The sequence below is a fragment of the Oncorhynchus gorbuscha genome, linkage group LG06 (genome assembly GCF_021184085.1).
Source record: "Oncorhynchus gorbuscha isolate QuinsamMale2020 ecotype Even-year linkage group LG06, OgorEven_v1.0, whole genome shotgun sequence".
NCBI lineage: Eukaryota > Metazoa > Chordata > Actinopteri > Salmoniformes > Salmonidae > Oncorhynchus > Oncorhynchus gorbuscha.
The window spans coordinates 81,941,929-81,960,877 of record NC_060178.1 but is presented as its reverse complement, the minus strand read 5'-3'; the positions used below and the strand labels follow the sequence as shown (position 1 = coordinate 81,960,877).

The window sequence follows — 18,949 nt, the reverse complement described above, 5'->3', positions numbered from 1 at the left end:
CAGGTATGCCTTTTATTTTGGCCGAATCATGTTCTGTATCATTTTACTTGTATTGTATGGCGTGTTGTTGTGCACTGAATGTGTGCACGCAGCTCCTGTTATTTCCTTTTGGTGCTCTTTTGCCTGACCTTCAGCTAGCAAGGTGCCTGAGAGCTAGGACTGTGCCAAGGGTTAACATAATGTGGTCTCTTCGTGTGGAGGGCAAATAAAAAATAATTAAACTAGCAGACCTCCAGTTGTGGCAGGGTCCTAATTAAAAGTACACACTGCAGAACGAACCACGCTACATTAGCACAGCTGACAACAGTTCTGCTGATTAAATAAACAATAAAACTGGCCTTTTTTTAGACTAGTTGACTATCTGGAGCATCAGCATTTGTAGGTTCGATTACAGGCTCAAAATGGCCATAAACAAAGGATTTTCTTCTGAAACACGTCAGTCTATTCTTGTTCTGAGAAATGAAGGCTATTCCATGTGAGAAATTGCCAAGAAACTGAAGATCTCGTACAACGCTGTGTAATACTCCCTTCACAGAACAGCGCAAACTAGCACTAACCAGAATAGAAAGAGGAGTGGGAGGCCCCAGTGCACAACTGAGCAAGAGGACAAGTACATTAGAGCGTCTAGTTTGAGAAACATACGCCTCACATGTCCTCAACTGTCAGCTTCATTAAATAGTAAAATGTAATATATTTTGCGAGCTTTTATTTGGAAGTTTTCCTCATTACCATATGAAAGTGACGTCATCGTTAGTGCTGCTTGCAGAATAGTCGTGATCCCTTCCTACTGCCGAACAGTAAACATTGGGACCACAAGCGTCTACGCTTTCTAGCTAATTTGTTTTACGTTTAAATGAGCAAATACCAGGTAAGTTTATTATTTTCAAATCTGAGTAGTATGCAAACATATCAAGTGGTGTTTTGTCAAGTGTTGTGTACCTTTCTGTTCGCTAGCTAGCTATTATTTTGTAGCCTAACGTTGGACTAACTGAACGTTACTCTTTGCAGTCCAAGTACCCCACATGGTGTCTTTATCATTGAGTCAGTGCCACTTTGGTTTGTTTTTTGACAATAATTTCCCACTCCGGGTTAGGTGGACGTCATATTGTATTTGTATCTCCCCTTTTCTTTGGCCTAGTATATGGATCAGACAACGTCGTTTTTATTGATCTGTTTGTAAGCGTCAGCAGAGTAGGCTACCCTGTAGTTTGTCATATTACAAAACATTATGCTGTCTCCAGTCAGTGTGTAGTAGAATTGCATGAAATGTATTTGATAAACCTAATCTATGACACTACTCGCTCCATTGAACAGTCTTTTTTTCGAACAGTGATTGAGTTATTATTAGCCTAAATTATCACTATCCAATTATAATCATCACATTAGTAATAGTAGGATATTTTACATACGTCTGCAAATGCGAGGATTCGTGGAATTACTTTATTATAATGGTGCATGTTTATGTTGAAACGTTTACTTCCTCTATCTTGGTACCCACGCGCCGCCTATGTTAAGCAACTCTCGCCCAGACATTAGTTTGCAGCTTCTGGTTTAATTTCCAAAATAAATGTCTGGAGCTTGTTGTAGAACTGCATTCGATAATGCCGTTTATACCAGTAGATGCCATAGTATATATAGGCTTGGGCCTTCAACAAATTACTTGTGTGATAATGATAAAGAAACAGAAGAGCCTTGTCTAGAATAACCACCTGAGCTGCAAAATATAAAGTAAATAAGATTTAGGCCAGGCCTATTTTATTTATTTATATTTTGTATATTTTATTTCACCATTATTTAACCATGTAGGCCAGTTGAGAACAAGTTCTCATCTACAACTGCATCCTGGCCAAGATAAAGCAAAGCAGTGCGGCAAAAACACACGTACAGTCAATAACACAATAGAAAAAATCTATATACAGTGTGTGCAAATGTAGTAAGATTAGGGAGGTAAAGCAGTAAATAGGCCATAGTGGTGAAATAATTACAGTTTAGCATTAACACTGGAATGATAGATGTGCAGATGATGATGTGCAAGTAGAGATACTGGGGTGCAAAATAGCAAACATAAATAACAATATGGGGATGAGGTACTTGGGTGGGCTATTTACAGATGGGCTGTGTACAGGTGCAATGATCAGTAAGCTTCTCTGACAGCTGATTCTTAAAAGTTATTGAGGGAGATATAAGTCTCCAGCTTCAGTGATTTTTGCAATTCCTTCCAGTCATTGGCAGCAGAGAACTGGAAGGAAAGGGGGCCAAAAGAGGAGTTGGCTTTGGGGATGACCAGTGAAATATACCTGCTGGAGTGCGTGCTACGGGTGGGTGTTGCTATGGTGACCAGTGAGCTGAAATAAGGCAGGGCTTTACCTAGCAAAGACATAGATGACCTGGAGCCAGTGGATTTGGCGACGAATATGAAGCAAAGGCTAGCCAAAGAGAACATACAGGTCGCAGTGGTGGGCAGTGTATATGGGGCTTTGGTGACAAAACGGATGGCACTGTGATAGACCGAATCCAGTTTGCTGAGTAGAGTGTTGGAGACCATTTTGTAAATTACATTGCCGAAGTCAAGGATCGATAGGTGATAAGAGAATGATGTTCTCCAGGTACATCACCCAATTTAATTATATTACTCTGTCTGCAAACCAGAATTTGTAAGATCCTGGTCGAATGAAACAGACTGAGGACCAGCTAAATGGTCAAAAAGGTTTATTCACGGAACGTTCTGAAGTCAAGAATACAAATCAATTCATTTTTATACTGACTTCTCACGCCTACACATATGCACACACATACACACAAACATACGCACACACATACACACAAACATATGCACACACATGTCCTGCTACGCACACACTGTCTGTCTCACTTCCCAGCCGACAGAGATGGTGACTTTGTCCTTGAGATGTACTCCCCGTTCTCTCCCAAATCTCTAGTCAGGTCGGCACCAAGCTCAGACAGTCTGTGTTTAAAATACCAAAAAGGCATATTGTTTTACCCTAATTCTGACTAGGACTACACATTTATTGATTATGATTTCATACATTCTAATCAATTCCATACAATTATATGTTTCAGGGCAGAATATCGATAATCATTCAATTAACAGACAATTTTTACCTATCAGTAGGATAGTCAGTTTTACGAGGGTATCAAATCAAATCAAATCAAATTTTATTTGTCACATACACATGGTTAGCAGATGGTAATGCGAGTGTAGCGAAATGCTTGTGCTTCCAGTTCCGACAATGCAGTGATAACCAACAAGTAATCTAACTAACAATTCCAAAACTACTGTCTTATACACAGTGTAAGGGGATAAGGAACATGTACATAAGGATATATGAATGAGTGATGGTACAGAGCAGCATACAGTAGATGGTATCGAGTACAGTATATACATATGAGATGAGTGTGTAGACAAAGTAAACAAAGTGGCATAGTTAAAGTGGCTAGTGATACATGTGTTACATAAGGATGCAGTCGATGATGTAGAGTACAGTATATACATATGCATATGAGATGAATAATGTAGGGTGAGTAACATTCTATAAGGTAGCATTGTTTAAAGTGGCTAGTGATATATTTACATCATTTCCCATCAATTCCCATTATTAAAATGGCTGGAGTTGGGTCAGTGTCAATGACAGTGTGTTGGCAGCAGCCACTCAGTGTTAGTGGTGGCTGTTTAACAGTCTGATGGCCTTGAGATAGAAGCTGTTTTTCAGTCTCTCGGTCCCAGCTTTGATGCACCTGTACTGACCTCGCCTTCTGGATGATAGCGGGGTGAACAGGCAGTGGTTCGGGTGGTTGATGTCCTTGATGATCTTTATGGCCTTCCTGTAACAACGGGTGGTGTAGGTGTCCTGGAGGGCAGGTAGTTTGCCCCCGGTGATGCGTTGTGCAGTCCTCACTACCCTCTGGAGAGCCTTACGGTTGAGGGCGGAGCAGTTTGTTTGGCAGCATGAGTGAAGGAGGCTTTGTTGCAAAATAGGAAGCAGATTCTAGATTTAATTTTGTATTGGAGATGCTTAATGTGGGTTTGGAAGGAGAGTTTACAGTCTAACCAGACACCTAGGTATTTGTAATTGTCCACATATTCAGAACCGTCCAGAGTAGTGATGCTGGACGGGCGGGCAGGTGCCGGCAGTGATTGGTTGCATTTAGTTTTACTTGCATTTAAGAGCAGTTGGAGGCCACGGAAGGAGTGTTGTATGGTATTGAATCTCGTCTGGAGTAGAGGTCGACCGATACCGATTTATTGGAGGACCAAAAAAAAGCTGATACAGATTAATCGGCCAATTTTTATTTATTTATTTGTAATAATGACAATTACAACAATACTGAATGAACACTTATTTTAACTTAATATAATACATCAATAAAAATCCATTAAGCCTCATAAATAATGAAACATGTTCAATTTGGTTTAACCTCTTGGTCCTACCTGGCACGCAGGTGTCCCATCTAGAGCTCTGGAAATGCAAATGCGCTACGCTAAATGCTAATAGTATTAGTTAAAACTCAAACGTTCATTAAAATACACATGCAGGGTATTGAATTAAAGCTACACTCGTTGTGAATCCAGGCAACAAGTCAGATTTTTTAAATTATTTTCGGCAAAATCATGAGAAGCTATTATCTGATAGCATGTAACACCCCAAAAGACCCGCAGGGGACGTAAACAAAATAATTAGCATATTCTGCGCTACACAAACCGCACAATAAAATATAAAACATTCATTACCTTTGACCATCTTCTTTGTTGGCACTCCTAGATGTCCCATAATCACTATTGGGTCTTTTTTCCGATTAAATCGGTCCATATATAGCCTAGATATCGATCTATGAAGACTGTGTGATAAACGGAAAAAATAGCGTTTCATAACGTAACGTCATTTTTCTAAATTCAAAAAGTCAACGATAAACTTTCACAAAACACTTCGAAATACTTTTGTAATGCAACGTTAGGTATTAGTACACGTTAATAAGCGATAAAATTAATCAGGAGGCGATGTCAATTCTGTAGGTGTCTGTTTCGAAAAAATGTCTTTGAGAGAGCTCGACCAAAACATCCGGTCGAAGACCGGAGGGAATCGATTCCCTTGATTCGGTTAGACCAAGAATCAATTGCGAATCAAATGACAAGACTCTAGACAACGTGTGGAAGCTGTAGGCACTGCAACCTCAGCCTCATTTAATTCGATTCACTTTGAACAATTCCTTGAAGTTGCGGATGGCTATTTATTTCCATTTTCAGTGATCAGATATTCCTGCACTTTTCGATGAAACGCACGTTCTGTTATAGTCACAGCCGTGATTTAACCAGTTTTATAAACGTCTGAGTGTTTTCTATCCACACATACTAATCATATGCATATACTATATTCCTGGCCTGAGTAGCAGGGCGCTGAAATGTTGCGCGATTTTTAACAGAATGTTCGAAAAGGTAGAGGGTCGACTTAACAGGTTAAAGAATGCAAAAACAAAGTGTTGGAGAAGAAAGTAAAAGTGCAATTTGTGCCATGTAAGAAAGCTAACGTTTAAGTTCCTTGCTTAGAACATGAGAACATATGAAAGTTGGTGGTTCCTTTTAACATGAGACTTCAATATTCCAAGGTAAGAGGTTTTAGGTTGTAGTTAATATAGTATTTATAGGACTATTTCCCTCTATACCATTTGTATTTCATATACCTTTGACTATTGGATGTTCTTATAGGCACTTTAGTATTGCCAGTGTAACAGTATAGCTTCCGTCCCTCTCCTCGCCCCTACCTGGGCTCGAACCAGGAACACATCGACAACAGCCACCATCGAAGTAGCGTTACCCATGCAGAGCAAGGGGAACAACTACTCGAAGTCTCAGAGTGAGTGACGTTTGAAACGCTATTAGCGTGCACCCCGCTAACTAGCTAGCCATTTCACATCGGTTACACCAGCCTAATCTCGGGAGTTGATAAGCTTGAAGTCATAAACAGCTCAATGCTTGAAGCATTGCGAAGAGCTGCTGGAAAAACGCATGAAAGTGCTGTTTGAATGAATGCTTACGAGCCTGCTGCTGTCTACCACCGCTCAATCAGACTGCTCTATCAAATATCACATCATAGACTTAATTATAATATAATAACACACAAATATGAGCCTTTGGTCATTAATATGGTCGATTCCGGAAACTATCATTTCGAAAACAAAATGTTTATTATTTCAGTGAAATACGGAACTGTTTGGTATTTTATCTAACGGGTGGCATCCCTAAGTCTAAATATTCCTGTTACATTGTACAATCTTCAATGTTATGTCATAATTTCTTAAAATTCTGGCAAATTAGTTCGCAATGAGCCAGGCTGCCCAAACTGTTGCATATACCCTGACTGCGTGCAATGAACGCAAGAGAAGTGACACAATTTCACCTGTTTAATATTGCCTGCTAACCTGGATTTCTTTTAGCTAATTATGCAGGTTTAAAAATATATACTTCTGTGTATTTATTTTAAGAAAGGCTTTGGTGTTTATGGTTAGGTACAGTCGTGCAACGATTGTGCTTTTTTCGCAAATGCGCTTTTGTTAAATCATCCCCCTGCATTGCATCGATTATATGCAAAGCAGGACACGCTAAATAAACTAGTAATATCATCAACCATGTGTAGTTAACTAGTGATTAAAAATTATCAATTTTTTAATAAGATGCGTTTAATGCTAGCTAGCAACTTACCTTGGCTTCTTACTGCATTCGCGTAACAGGCAGGCTCCTCGTGGAGTGCAATGAGAGGCAGGTGGTTAGCGCGTTGGACTAGTTAACTGTAAGGTTGCAAGATTGAATCCTGGAGCTGACCGGGTACAAATCTGCCGTTCTGCCCCTGAACAAGGCAGTTAACCTACCGTTCCTAGTTAAGAATGTGTTCTTAACTGACTTGCCTAGTTAAATAAAGGCGTTTTTTTTTTAAATAACGATTTCCAATTGTTATAGAAACTTTAAATCGGCCCTAATTAATCAGCCATTATGATTAATCAGTCGACCTCTAGTCTGGAGGTTTGTTAACACAGTGTCCAAAGAAGGGCCAGAAGTATACAGAATGGTGTTGTCTGCGTAAAGGTGGATCAGAGAATCACCAGCAGCAAGAGCGTCATCATTGATCTATACAGTCTTTTCGGCGAAAGCAGAACATATCATTATGTTAGGTCAGCAACTAGTCACAGAAAGCATTCAGACATTTTCCAACCAAAGAGGTGTCACAAAAAGCAGAAATATAGATAAAATTAATCACTAACCTTTGACGATCTTCATCAGATGACACTCCCAGGACTCAATGTTACACAATACATGTATGTTTTGTTCGATCAAGTTCATATTTATATCCAAAAACCTCAGTTTACATTGGTGCCATGTTCAGAAATGCATGTTTTACATAGAATTAAAGATAAACTTGTTCTTAATGCAACCGATGTGCCAGATTTCAAAAAAGCTTTACGGCAAAAGCACAATATTCAATCATCTGAGAACAGCGTTCAGCCACAAAAGCAAGCCATACAGTTACCCATCAAATTGTGGAGGCAACAAAAGTCATAAATAGCATTATAAATATTAACTTACCTTTGCACTCCCAGGACTCCCACTTCCATAAGAAATGTTCAATTACGTCCATAATTATGTCCAAATACCTGCGTTTTGTTCACACATTTAGTTCACTATTCCAAAGGCACATTGCGCGAGCGCAGAATCCAGACAAAAAGTCAAGAGTTCCATTACAGTTTGTAGAAACATGTCAAACGATGTTTACAATCAATTCTTAGGCTCTTCTTTTAATAAATCTTCAATAATATTCCAACCGGACAATAGCGTATTCATTACAGAGGAAAAAGAGGGAACGGCACACCCGCGTGACCGCGCAGTAATCACCTGATTGGCCTCAGCCTAGTCCACTTGTTGGAACAGCTCTTATCCGACACCCTTCCGCAATAGAAGCATCAAACAACTTTCTAAAGACTGTTGACATCTGCTGGAAGCCTTGGGAAGTGCAATCTGGCCCCATAGACACAGCATATTGGATAGGTAATCACTTAAATGAAACTACAAAACTTCAGATTTCCCACTTCCTGGTTGGATTTGTCTCAGGTTTTTGCCTGCCATATGAGTTCTGTTATACTTCACAGACATCATTCAAACAGTTTTAGAAATTTCAGAGTGTTTTCTATCCAATACTAATAATAATATGCATATATTCGCATCTGGGACAGAGTAGCAGGCAGTTTACTCTGGGCACCTTATTCATCCAAGCTACTCAATACTGCCCCCCTGTCACCAAGACGTTAATGGTCATATAATTGCATACTTTATTTTTATAGTCGCGTGGGGCTATTTTGGTGATCATGTAACCTAATGAATCACACGTTTTCCAGTATTTGGGAGCACGGACTGTAGGCCTCATATTAGGCATTTCGACTGTTATATTAAGGAATTCCACTCTATATATGCTTGTTATAGCCATTTGCGTTGTACAACCCCATCACGCAGAGGCTATATCCATTTCAATAAATGAGACAAAACTAAATATTGATTAAGTCTTGGCTGTAACCTGTCCTGAGCGAAATAGCCAAGGGGTCCCAAATGGTCAAGACTATCTATAGCCTATTCTTATTGCGAGATCTTTTTTCCCTATCAGTCACTGACGTGCTGCTTCAACTATTTTTTTCACATTTATTTAGAGGCTGTATTTAGAGGCCTGTGAGCTTGTCTCTTTGTTTTATTTGATTTAACCTTTATTAAACTTGGCAAGTCCGTTAAGAACACATTATTATGTACAATGAAGGACTACTATGACGGCCTACTATATAATAAAAACAGTTCAACACAAATAGAGTTACAAAATGATTCCGCAAGACACCAGTACCCAAAATGAAGTACCCAAAATACTCTAAATTGCAATGCCTACAAGTTGAATGACTAATTTCTTTATTTGGATAGGCCTATATTAAACATTTAATTATTAAAGTGAACACGCATGCATTTCAATAAACAAATGGATAAGACTGTTCTATTCTCTTTGATTTGGTTCCTATTGCAACTCAGACAAATGACTGAATGGATGACATACTGACTAACTGAACTGAAGGATGAAAGTAAATGTTCAAATACGTTGGAATGATGAGTTGCACGCATCATGCATGCTCTACACTTTATTTGGCTAGTAGGCAAATAGGCCTACGTTAGGGTAAAATTACTATAAACGCATGACTCCAGAAGGTCATCTTCTGAGGCTGAGGGTTGCTTTTCCTCAAGGCGCATTGTGCTGTGGTGCTGCATGGAGTTCACAAGCTCTTCAACTGGGCAGCAGTGTCACAATGGGAGGAATGGCCTATACGTAGACTGCCTAAGCTCCACTGCAACATTTAACGTCGCTTTGGATAAGAGCGTCTGCTAAATGACTTAAATGTAATGTAAATGTAACCTCCAGTACTCTGCTGCCTGTGTCTGGAACGAATTGCAAAAATCGCTGAAGTTGGAGACTTTTATCTCCCTTACCAACTTCAAACATCTGCTATCTGAGCAGCTAACCGATCGCTGCAGCTGTACATAGTCTATTGGTAAATAGCCCACCCATTTTCACCTACCTCATCCCCATACTGTTTTTATTTATTTACTTTTCTGCTCTTTTGCACACCAATATCTCTACCTGTACATGACCATCTGATCATTTATCACTCCAGTGTTAATCTGCAAAATTGTAATTATTCGCCTACCTCCTCATGCCTTTTGCACACAATGTATATAGACTCCCCTTTTTTTCTACTGTGTTATTGACTTGTTAATTGTTTACTCCATGTGTAACTCTGTGTTGTCTGTTCACACTGCTATGCTTTATCTTGGCCATGTCGCAGTTGCAAATGAGAACTTGTTCTCAACTAGCCTACCTGGTTAAATAAAGGGGAAAAAAATAAATTCAATGTCCATATGTTCATGACCCGATTCATATAAATGATGTCAAATTATTTGAAATTCATATTAACTCCTACAGAATATGCTTTAGCAAGATTTTGAGTGATGAAATAAATATCAAAATATTATATAAAAAAATATTGAGTGGCAAAGACTCCAGTGGTCATAAATAATTCATATATTCACCAAACATCTATTATAATTCTGTGTTTCATTATTCCTGGTATATACTACTGGTTAGGATTTCAGACAGAGCCCAGAGAATGGGATGGTACAATACTGAATTAGTCATATTTTGATAAGGTGCATGGATGGGGATGTCCACTTCACCCAGCGACATGCCCATGCTGTGGAGATACACCTAGCGGACTGGAACTTAACTGTTGTAGGCATAATACATCTAGTGCTATCTAGACTTGTACTGGCAAACAAATCCATTACCATAGCTACCTAAATGTGAAGTCAACTCAACAGGAGTAATAGAGAATGGAGACTTTTAACTTGAAAACGTGCAGAATACCTTTTTCCGGGTTCCCTGACTTCTGTTTTTTTTGTTTTTATTCTGCGTTATGCTTGTTCGAGTAGCACTCCTAACAGACCGTTTGGTGTACGTTTTTTGTTGGTGAGATGAAACTGCCAAAACTCTGAAAGGTATTATTGTACATCAGAATTGCAACACAAGATTTGTTCAAGCCTAAAGGTCTATAATCATTACATGGTGTTTGTATGTTCACAGATTAAATTGCACATTTACATTCCTGTAATTTTAGCAGCAAAAATAAAACATCTGACTGGCTGGTGGACCAAAAATTAAATGTTAAATGTTAAATGTTATGACCTGGTGAGTGTCTGGGTTAGTTTTCATGCACAATCTTTCACTTGAGAAATACTACAGATGATCCATTATATAGACCAGATACTGTACTGGCCGTTATAAAAATTAAAAGATATGTCTTCAAAAATGGAAGGCAGTCGGGACCATTCTAGCCAATGAGAGGGCAGATGAACAATCTGATTTTGGACCCAGATATCCCTCGCTTTGACTCTTCCTCTCTAGAAAAACTGCTCCAATGCTAGGGCATCTTTTTTTCTTGATTTTCAAGCGAAGGGCTATCTGAGCACATTCTTTCGGTTCGCCTAGTCGAAGCCAGCCGAACCGAAATATGCGGAAGCCTTAAGAAGATTTATTGATGTGTCCCAATACTCCTGTTCCACAGCACTGCAATGGCAATTGACTGGCTTGGATTTGGCTATGCTGCAGCCATAGCCCTGGGGGGATTCATGGGGTACAAGAAAAAAGGTAGGAGTTTCCAGCGAAGCATTTCAAAATACACAAAGCAACATGAATTTGTCTCATTGACCTTGTAAAGTAATATATATATTTTTTTCTTTACTACAGGTAGTGTCATGTCACTGATAGCTGGGATATTGTTTGGCAGCATGGCTGCCTATGGGGCCTTAATGATTTCATATGACCCAACCAAGACTTTCTACTCCCTCGGTAAGTATGCCTGCTTTGCTGGGATGTGTAGGTCACCAAAAACCTGAATGAAATATTATAATTTATTATTTTAGGCCTTGACATGTCTTTAAATAGCATTTCATAAATGTATAAATCTGTATTTTTTTCAGTTGCCTCAGGAGCGTTGACAATAGTGATGGGAATGAGATTCAAGAAATCTGGGAAAATAATGCCAGCTGGCATCATGACAGGACTAAGGTGAGAATCACCAAATGTGCACTATACTCAGTATTGGTTACATTTAACTTATTTTCATTGTATTTTTGACTCTGTTGGAATGTTTCAAATTAATTAACGTGTACAATCAATGAAGTTATCATATCTGGTTTCTTTATTCAGTTTGCTGATGGTCCTGCGACTTCTCTTCATGGGCGTGATTGTAATGTGATTTGAACAACACAACTGTCTAAAGTGAGACTGAAAATATCACTGCAAGGGATGAAGTTCCATTTGCACATTGTTTGTGCTTGCCAAAATTGTTTTTGTAATGATTTATTCAATGAATATGGGAACAGAAATACAGTACCATTTACTACTTGATCTGAATAAATGTTATAGCACTGAAGGTGTGACTACTTACTTAGTTTGGCAATCATGTTTAGCTGCCTCACTGTAAATAACCTAATAAATGTTTGATATAAATGATTGAATAGCTCAGAACAGACATGTAGTGTTTAATTACAGCTGATATTTTGTTTAACAGCCTTTTTTGTGTATTATTGAAAAACAAATATTTGTTCTACTTGAACAATTTGGTCCTTACTCATACATGTTACAGATTATTCCAGACTGTCATTTCTTGTATCTAATATTCACTTCAACTCTTTACATTGTTTTCGATAAGCATCAGTGCTTGAAGTTGAACACCTCATACACAGTCTTTACATATAAGTCATCTGGTTGAGGCTTTCTCTTGCTGCCTGGCTGCAGGAACTTCTGAATGGCTGGTAGGCTTTTCATCCTCCCTTGAAAAGCCTGAAAAAAAAAAAAACATTTTTACCCAATCAAGAATTAATCAAATGAAGTATCTTATGGCTCTTTTGACCTTTATTTCAAATATGCTGCTGACTATGTCCTAATTATCTCTCCTTCCTCCCAAAGTGTGCCTGGGTTCACTTCCCTTAATCGATTTGAAAGGAAATGACAGTCAAATAAATATGCCTCCACCAATCCAATGTTTTTAGATTTGTGGGAAGTAGTGAATGAGGGCATACTTGAGATTATTGGGAAACACCCAGGGTGTTGCAGCAGTACAGTACGTTTAAAAATAGACAGGGTGTTGTAGCAGTACATTTGAAACAGTATGGCCAGACTTATGTTTATCTGTATGAAAATGTGCAGCAGGTATGCAATATTCATATGCTTTTTGGGTTATGTGAACCTGTAATATGTTTTGACGAGATGCACTTAAAATGTATCAAGACTTGTCTCAACTTATTTTGTCAAGAACAAAATACATTTGTAATAAACTTTACCTTAACAACAGGGAATTTGGAGAGAATTGTAGGAAATTTCTCCTCCAACATCAAGGTGATTTCAAGTAGCTGGACATCAGCACAGCTCAACTGATAACCCACCAGGTACTGGGAGCTAGCAAGAGCCTGTAAGAAATCAGTGCACACCCTCACATTAGACAATACATGAACTTGTACAGACGTGCCAACCTTTTCATTTAGCAGACATGGTATTTCGCAATGATAATAAAACTGCTTAGGTTCAGGTTACTTTAATGAGCTCTACCCTTCCTAGCATGCAGTACCTTTTCGAACACGGGAATGTAGCGGCTTGTAGCTTTCCTCTCAATGTCCTCCAGTTTAGTTTTCTTGGCGTCAGGTGAAATGAATGGCAACATCATTATCATTTCCATCAAGTCCCTCACACCTTCAGAATACATGTCAATCCTAAAGGTAAATCAAAACCAAACCCTTAGCAGAATTACCCCCCTTTTGTAAGAACAGCTACCATTATGCCTCTAACACAGCCAAACAAGTCAATAAAAGTTATGACATTAAAATTCATACATACATGACTCGTTCTTTTAGGTCATTTCCGTAAAGATTGTATTTCCCTGCTATGTAGTTTAGGATAGCCTTGGTTTGAACCAGCTTCATTCCATCAATTTCCACCAATGGAACTTGCTCAAACATGAGTGCTCCATCTGGGGGGGAGGGGGAAGGTCCAACAATTAAACACCCTTCAACACAATGAGCATGTTATCGGAGTTATTAACACCGTGAACAAACTTACCACTCAACAGCTTTACATATTCCTCGTGCTTTGTCATATTCACTTCTTCAAACTATGGATATAAAATGTATATTTTCAGAACGACATCAGTTTAGTGATCCATCTGTGTGCATCACCTGTAGGCCTGTCCACTATTTCACTTAGGGTAGGTCTACTTGAAAATGCAAGTCCTGTAAACAGCCCACAGCCACATTTGTTTTGTATTTGTTCAGCCTACTTACCTCAACTCCAGCAACTGCTAAAAGCCATCGAATTGACTCCATTTTCCCCCTGCCATTGAAATAAGTCAACACCACTTTTCCAGACATGGTGAAATTGAAGTTTACTACAAAAAGGAAACAACCACACTCCATTACACTTTCATGTGCAAATGCAGTAATGTTGTGTTTGATACATTGCATTAGATTTAGTGTATGCAGGCAAATCCCTGTCTGTTTGCTAAAAGTAATGACAGTGTCAAATAAATTACTGTGCATTTTAATCAGACTACTTAAACTTTTTTAAATTGAACTAGGCAAGTCAGTTTAGAACAAATTCTTATTTACAAAGACGGTCTATACTGGCCAAACCCAGACAACGCTGGGCCAATTGTGCACCGCCCTATGGGACTCCCAATCACAGTCGGTTGTTATACAGCCTCCTCAACTAGAACCTATAAAGTTGAGAGAAAAAAAGCCTACAAAACATATGGTTGTCTGTTTAATTATCAACCTACAATTTTAAGATAAGTTTAAGAAGTACTGACCTTGTGTGTCGGAGAGAAGTATGAACCTGTGTGAACACCAAAAAAGTTAACTTGCAAAGTTATGTAATGCCACACCTTTGGAACTCCTTCCGGACAATCTCAGGGCTGTTCAGACTGTTGTAGCTTTTAAACCTTTCCGCTTAGACTTTGATATTGTTATACACTGTATATTTGCTTTGTTTAAAAATATATATTTTTTTACTTTTATTTTATGAACTTTGAGATTATTCTTGTATAATAAAAAGTGCTTTACAAATGGCATAAATTATTATTATAATTAATGACGTAGCAGGTGGGGACGTCTCTTCTGCACTGTTCAACAAATCCAGTAAATGTGGAGGAGGAGTTAAGATGGAGTGTCGCCTTGTTAATGGTCAACACTAGTTACCACAGCCACAACGTATTAAACCCTGACTATTTCTACAATTTCTCTTTTTAAAATGAGATTTTAAACCTCAACCACACTGCTAATCTTATACATAACCATAATTTAAGAAAGTTACTCTGTGTCGTTTACTGTGGGACAAATGAAGCATAGTGGGCAGAACAAGCAAGGAGGTGTGCAAAGCCAAGCATGAGCTGGCGAGAGACTATTGGCGCCTTGTTCCGAAGTGCGCGTGTGAACAAACTCCATTCGACCCTGCACTCTTTCTAAACACTGCATTAAGTCTGTTACAAACACAGTGCGCTGAGTAGAGTATTGGAAGCTATTTTGTAGATGACATCGCCGAAGTTGAGGATCGGTAGGATAGTCCGTTTTACTAGGTTAAGTTTGGTGGCGTGAGTGTAGGAGGCTTTGTTGCGGAATAGAAAGCCGACTCTAGATTTGATTTTAGATTGGAGATGTTTGATATGAGTCTGGAAGGACAGTTTACAGTCTAGCCAGACACCTAGGTACTTATAGATATCCACATATTCTAGGTCGGAACCATCCAGGGTGGTGATGCTAGTCGGGCGTGTGGGTGCAGGCAGCGAATGGTTGAAAAGCATGCATTTGGTTTTACTAGCGTTTAAGAGCAGTTGGAGGCCACGGAAGGAGTGTTGTATGGCATTGAAGCTCGTTTGGAGGTTAGATAGCACAGTGTCCAAGGAAGGGCCAGAAGTATACAGAATGGTGTCGTCTGCGTAGAGGTGGATCAGGGAATCGCCCGCAGCAAGAGCAACATCATTGGTATACACAGAGAAAAGAGTCGGCCCGAGAATTTAACCCTGTTGCACCCCCATAGAGACTGCCAGAGGACCGGACAACATGCCCTCCGATTTGACACACTGAACTCTGTCTGCAAAGTAGTTGGTGAACCAGGCAAGGCAGTCATTAGAAAAACCGAGGCTACTGAGTCTGCCAATAAGAATATGGTGATTGACAGAGTCGAAAGCCTTGGCCAGGTCGATGCAGACGGCTGCACAGTACTGTCTTTTATCGATGGAGGTTATGATATCGTTTAGTACCTTGAGCGTGGCTGAGGTGCACCCGTGACCGGCTCGGAAACCAGATTGCACAGTGGAGAAGGTACGGTGGGATTCGAGATGGTCAGTTATCTGTTTGTTGACTTGGCTTTCGAAGACCTTAGATAGGCAGGGCAGGATGGATATAGGTCTGTAACAGTTTGGGTCCAGGGTGTCTCTCCCTTTGAAGAGGGGGATGACTGCGGCAGCTTTCCAATCCTTGGGGATCTCAGATGATATGAAAGAGAGGTTGAACAGGCTGGTAATAGGGGTTGCGACAATGGCGGCGGATAGTTTCAGAAATAGAGTGTCCTGATTGTCAAGCCCAGCTGATTTGTACGGGTCCAGTTTTTGCAGCTTTTTCAGAACATCTGCTATCTGGATTTGGGTAAAGGAGAAGCTGGGGAGGCTTGGGCGAGTAACTGCGGGGGGGGGGGGGGGTTGTTGGCCGAGTCTGGAGTAGCCACGAGGAAGGCATGGCCAGCCGTTGAGAAATGCTTGTTGGAGTTTTCGATTATCATGGATTTATCGGTGGTGACCGTGTTCCCTAGCCTCAGTGCAGTGGGCAGCTGGGGGGGGGGGGGGGGGGGTGCTCTTGTTCTCCATGGACTTTACAGTGTCCTAGAACTTTTTGGAGTTAGAGCTACAGGATGCCAATTTCTGCTTGAAAAAGCTGGCCTTAGCTTTCCTGATTGACTGCGTGTATTGGTTCCTGACTTCCCTGAACAGTTGCATATCGCGGGGAATTAGAATTCAGTATTTCAGTCTATGATCACCAGGTGAGTGTACAAAAATATCTGAAAGTAAATTGACACATGTACCAAAAAAAAAGATGTTGATGTATTTAAATCTGAAATATTGCCAGATTGGTTTTCAATATTGTAAATTGTAACGTATCCCTTGATGGTATTTGTTAGTTCGACGTTATTCATTGTATCATAAGACATACAATAAATATATATTCAACCACAAGGGTGTACGAATGAGCTATGATTATTTTTTAAATCATAATAGAGGACTAATAATATTTCAGTGTAGATAAGGGAAGGCCTGTTTAAAATGAAAATATGCCAGCCAGACAAGCCAGTGTATGAATAAAACATATTTGCATATTAATGGAGTGGAAATTAGCTGACTTTGGGATCTGTAAGGTAAGTAACAATGTGTGTGGTGGTGGGGGGGCATTGAAATTCTTTGATTTTTTACCCTGATGCCTGTTTATGAATAGGAATGCATTCTGCCTAATTGGTAACAAATATGATGTAGGATCCTACTACGGATTTTGTTTGTAAAATCCAGATTAAATATGTCTTCATGTTTATCAAATCTGAAGGCGATTGTGGGCTAAATCAATGGCAAACAGCTGAAATGTTTAGGGTTATTCATGATCTGTGGTTAAAACAGGCTGGGGTGTTTTCGGTTCGGTTTAGTCTTATGGTTTATGCGTAAGAACGCAACTGCACTGAAATGAATAGCCTGATTCAATGGGATTCTCCTGAGTGATACATGTTTTTTTCTGTTAAGCTGTTTGGTCTATGGTCTATGTACAGACCTTTAGAGAGTCTAACTTTTTGGTATTTTGCGGTTGGCATAGCTCTAAATTGCAGAGAATTTAATAAACCAACAACGTTTTCCTGTGATGTTTGAGGCTGAACAAGATCTTCGATAGGCTAGTGGGCCTAGATTGCTTTATATCATCTGGACCATTGATTTTCCTATGGCTAAGCAAACAAGTGGTAGCGTATGTTTTTTGCCTGTCTATAACAAGGGTTAGGCCTATATCCTCACTTACCCCCTCAATTCAAACCTTGCTTTTAACCATAAAACATCGCCACAGAAATGTATAGCCTAAGGATTGCATTGTGACAGTGATTGTGTCTGTTAATCCGGTAAACTGGGAAGTGGGGAAAAAACGGGGTCAAATCATGACATCAGGGATTTTTTAGGTCAGAGAAAGATGCCAGAGTTTCTGATTGGAATTCCGAGTTGGATGACCGTTTAAAACCAAAACAATCAGTCAGCCCATTTTTTCAGAGTTCCCAGTTGTCTTGAACGCACTGAAGTTGGAAGTCAGAGATTGCCGACTTCCGAGTTGTTTTGAATGCGCCACTAGAGATGTAGGCTACCTCTTCTTTTTACCTCCAACAAAGAAGCCCTTGTTGATGTGAGAAATAGGCATATCTACACAGTAATGGTGGATGGCTACGATATCAACTAGCCTAATAGGTTTTGAATTGAGGTCAAAGCCCTATTTTAGCAAAAACATTTTTGACCTCTGTCATTGCCAACAAAGGGTATATAACAAAGTATTGAGATAAACGTTTGTTATTGACCAAATACTTATTTTCCACCATAATTTGCAAATAAATTCATAAAAAATACTACAATGTGATTTTCTGGATTTTTTTCCTCATTTTGTCTGTCATAGTTGAAGTGTACCTATGATGAAAATTACAGGCCTCTCTCATATTTTTAAGTAGGAGAACTTGCACAATTGGTAGCTGACTAAATACTTTTTTGCCCCACTGTATATGGTAGATACATGGGGCTTGAACTATGTTTTTCTGAGCAAATTCTCTATTGAATTAACATATTTGCATAAACCTTGAATTAATTAATCTTTTTTTGGGTGATATGGGGGTTGGATAATATATTTTGACATTAGAAAGAAAACCATCTCCCGACTTCACTCCTTGACTTTTCAGTCGGTTGCTTCAACCTTACCACTCAAACAAGTCCGATGTCATGGTAATGTTGGCTAGCTAAACTCATTCGTAGAAACAATTAATTAGGTCTGTCATCTCGCGCCGAACTGCGCAAGTGCAGGCAGTCAACTCAAAGACACTCCTTCGGTGTAAAGTTGTTTTTGATGAAAAGGAAATCTTGTCAGTTTTTCACTTTCACAAGTGTGAGGTTCTGTGTTATGCACTATAGCCCATTACCATATCATATGTGATTGAATATTATCTGCTGTTGGCTTGTGTGGATGTATGTGTTATGCAACATAGCTGACTTGAGACATTGTTAACAGTTTCAGGGCCATGGGCCTTTC

At 39.4% G+C, this 18,949-nt stretch overlaps 2 protein-coding genes across 3 annotated transcripts; one reads left to right on the top strand and one right to left on the bottom strand.

The window, feature by feature from the left end:
• Positions 1 to 711: 711 nt before the first annotated feature.
• On the top strand, positions 712 to 12,887 carry LOC124038414 (transmembrane protein 14A-like). The gene is made up of 5 exons (XM_046354270.1): positions 712 to 868; positions 11,155 to 11,237; positions 11,337 to 11,438; positions 11,570 to 11,657; positions 11,799 to 12,887. Exons 2-5 carry the CDS (start codon positions 11,162 to 11,164, stop codon positions 11,845 to 11,847), a joined length of 315 nt encoding a protein of 104 aa, XP_046210226.1. The 5' UTR covers positions 712 to 868; positions 11,155 to 11,161; the 3' UTR covers positions 11,848 to 12,887.
• Positions 11,936 to 14,605, bottom strand: LOC124038413 (glutathione S-transferase 3-like). 2 transcript variants are annotated; one of them, XM_046354268.1, is made up of 7 exons: positions 14,452 to 14,605; positions 13,928 to 14,031; positions 13,707 to 13,758; positions 13,485 to 13,617; positions 13,219 to 13,360; positions 12,935 to 13,060; positions 11,936 to 12,434 (listed from the first exon to the last, which is right to left on the bottom strand). In XM_046354268.1, the coding sequence occupies exons 2-7, from the start codon at positions 14,012 to 14,014 to the stop codon at positions 12,306 to 12,308; spliced, it is 669 nt and encodes a 222-aa protein (XP_046210224.1). In that variant the 5' UTR covers positions 14,015 to 14,031; positions 14,452 to 14,605; the 3' UTR covers positions 11,936 to 12,305. The 2 variants fall into 2 exon arrangements, with proteins under 2 accessions (XP_046210224.1, XP_046210225.1); XM_046354269.1 differs by lacking the exon at positions 14,452 to 14,605 and adding an exon at positions 14,252 to 14,276.
• Positions 14,606 to 18,949: the final 4,344 nt, after the last annotated feature.

Coding starts and splice junctions, on each gene's coding strand:
- LOC124038414 (XM_046354270.1), top strand. CDS start 11,162: ATGGCAATTGACTGGCTTGGATTTGGCTATGCTGCAGCCATAGCCCTG. Junction 11,439..11,569: donor CAAGACTTTCTACTCCCTCG/GTAAGTATGCCT, acceptor TATTTTTTTCAG/TTGCCTCAGGAGCGTTGACA. Junction 11,658..11,798: donor GGCATCATGACAGGACTAAG/GTGAGAATCACC, acceptor TTCTTTATTCAG/TTTGCTGATGGTCCTGCGAC.
- LOC124038413 (XM_046354268.1), bottom strand. CDS start 14,014: ATGTCTGGAAAAGTGGTGTTGACTTATTTCAATGGCAGGGGGAAAATG. Junction 13,618..13,706: donor ATATGTAAAGCTGTTGAGTG/GTAAGTTTGTTC, acceptor CCTCCCCCCCAG/ATGGAGCACTCATGTTTGAG. Junction 13,061..13,218: donor ACATTCCCGTGTTCGAAAAG/GTACTGCATGCT, acceptor GATTTCTTACAG/GCTCTTGCTAGCTCCCAGTA.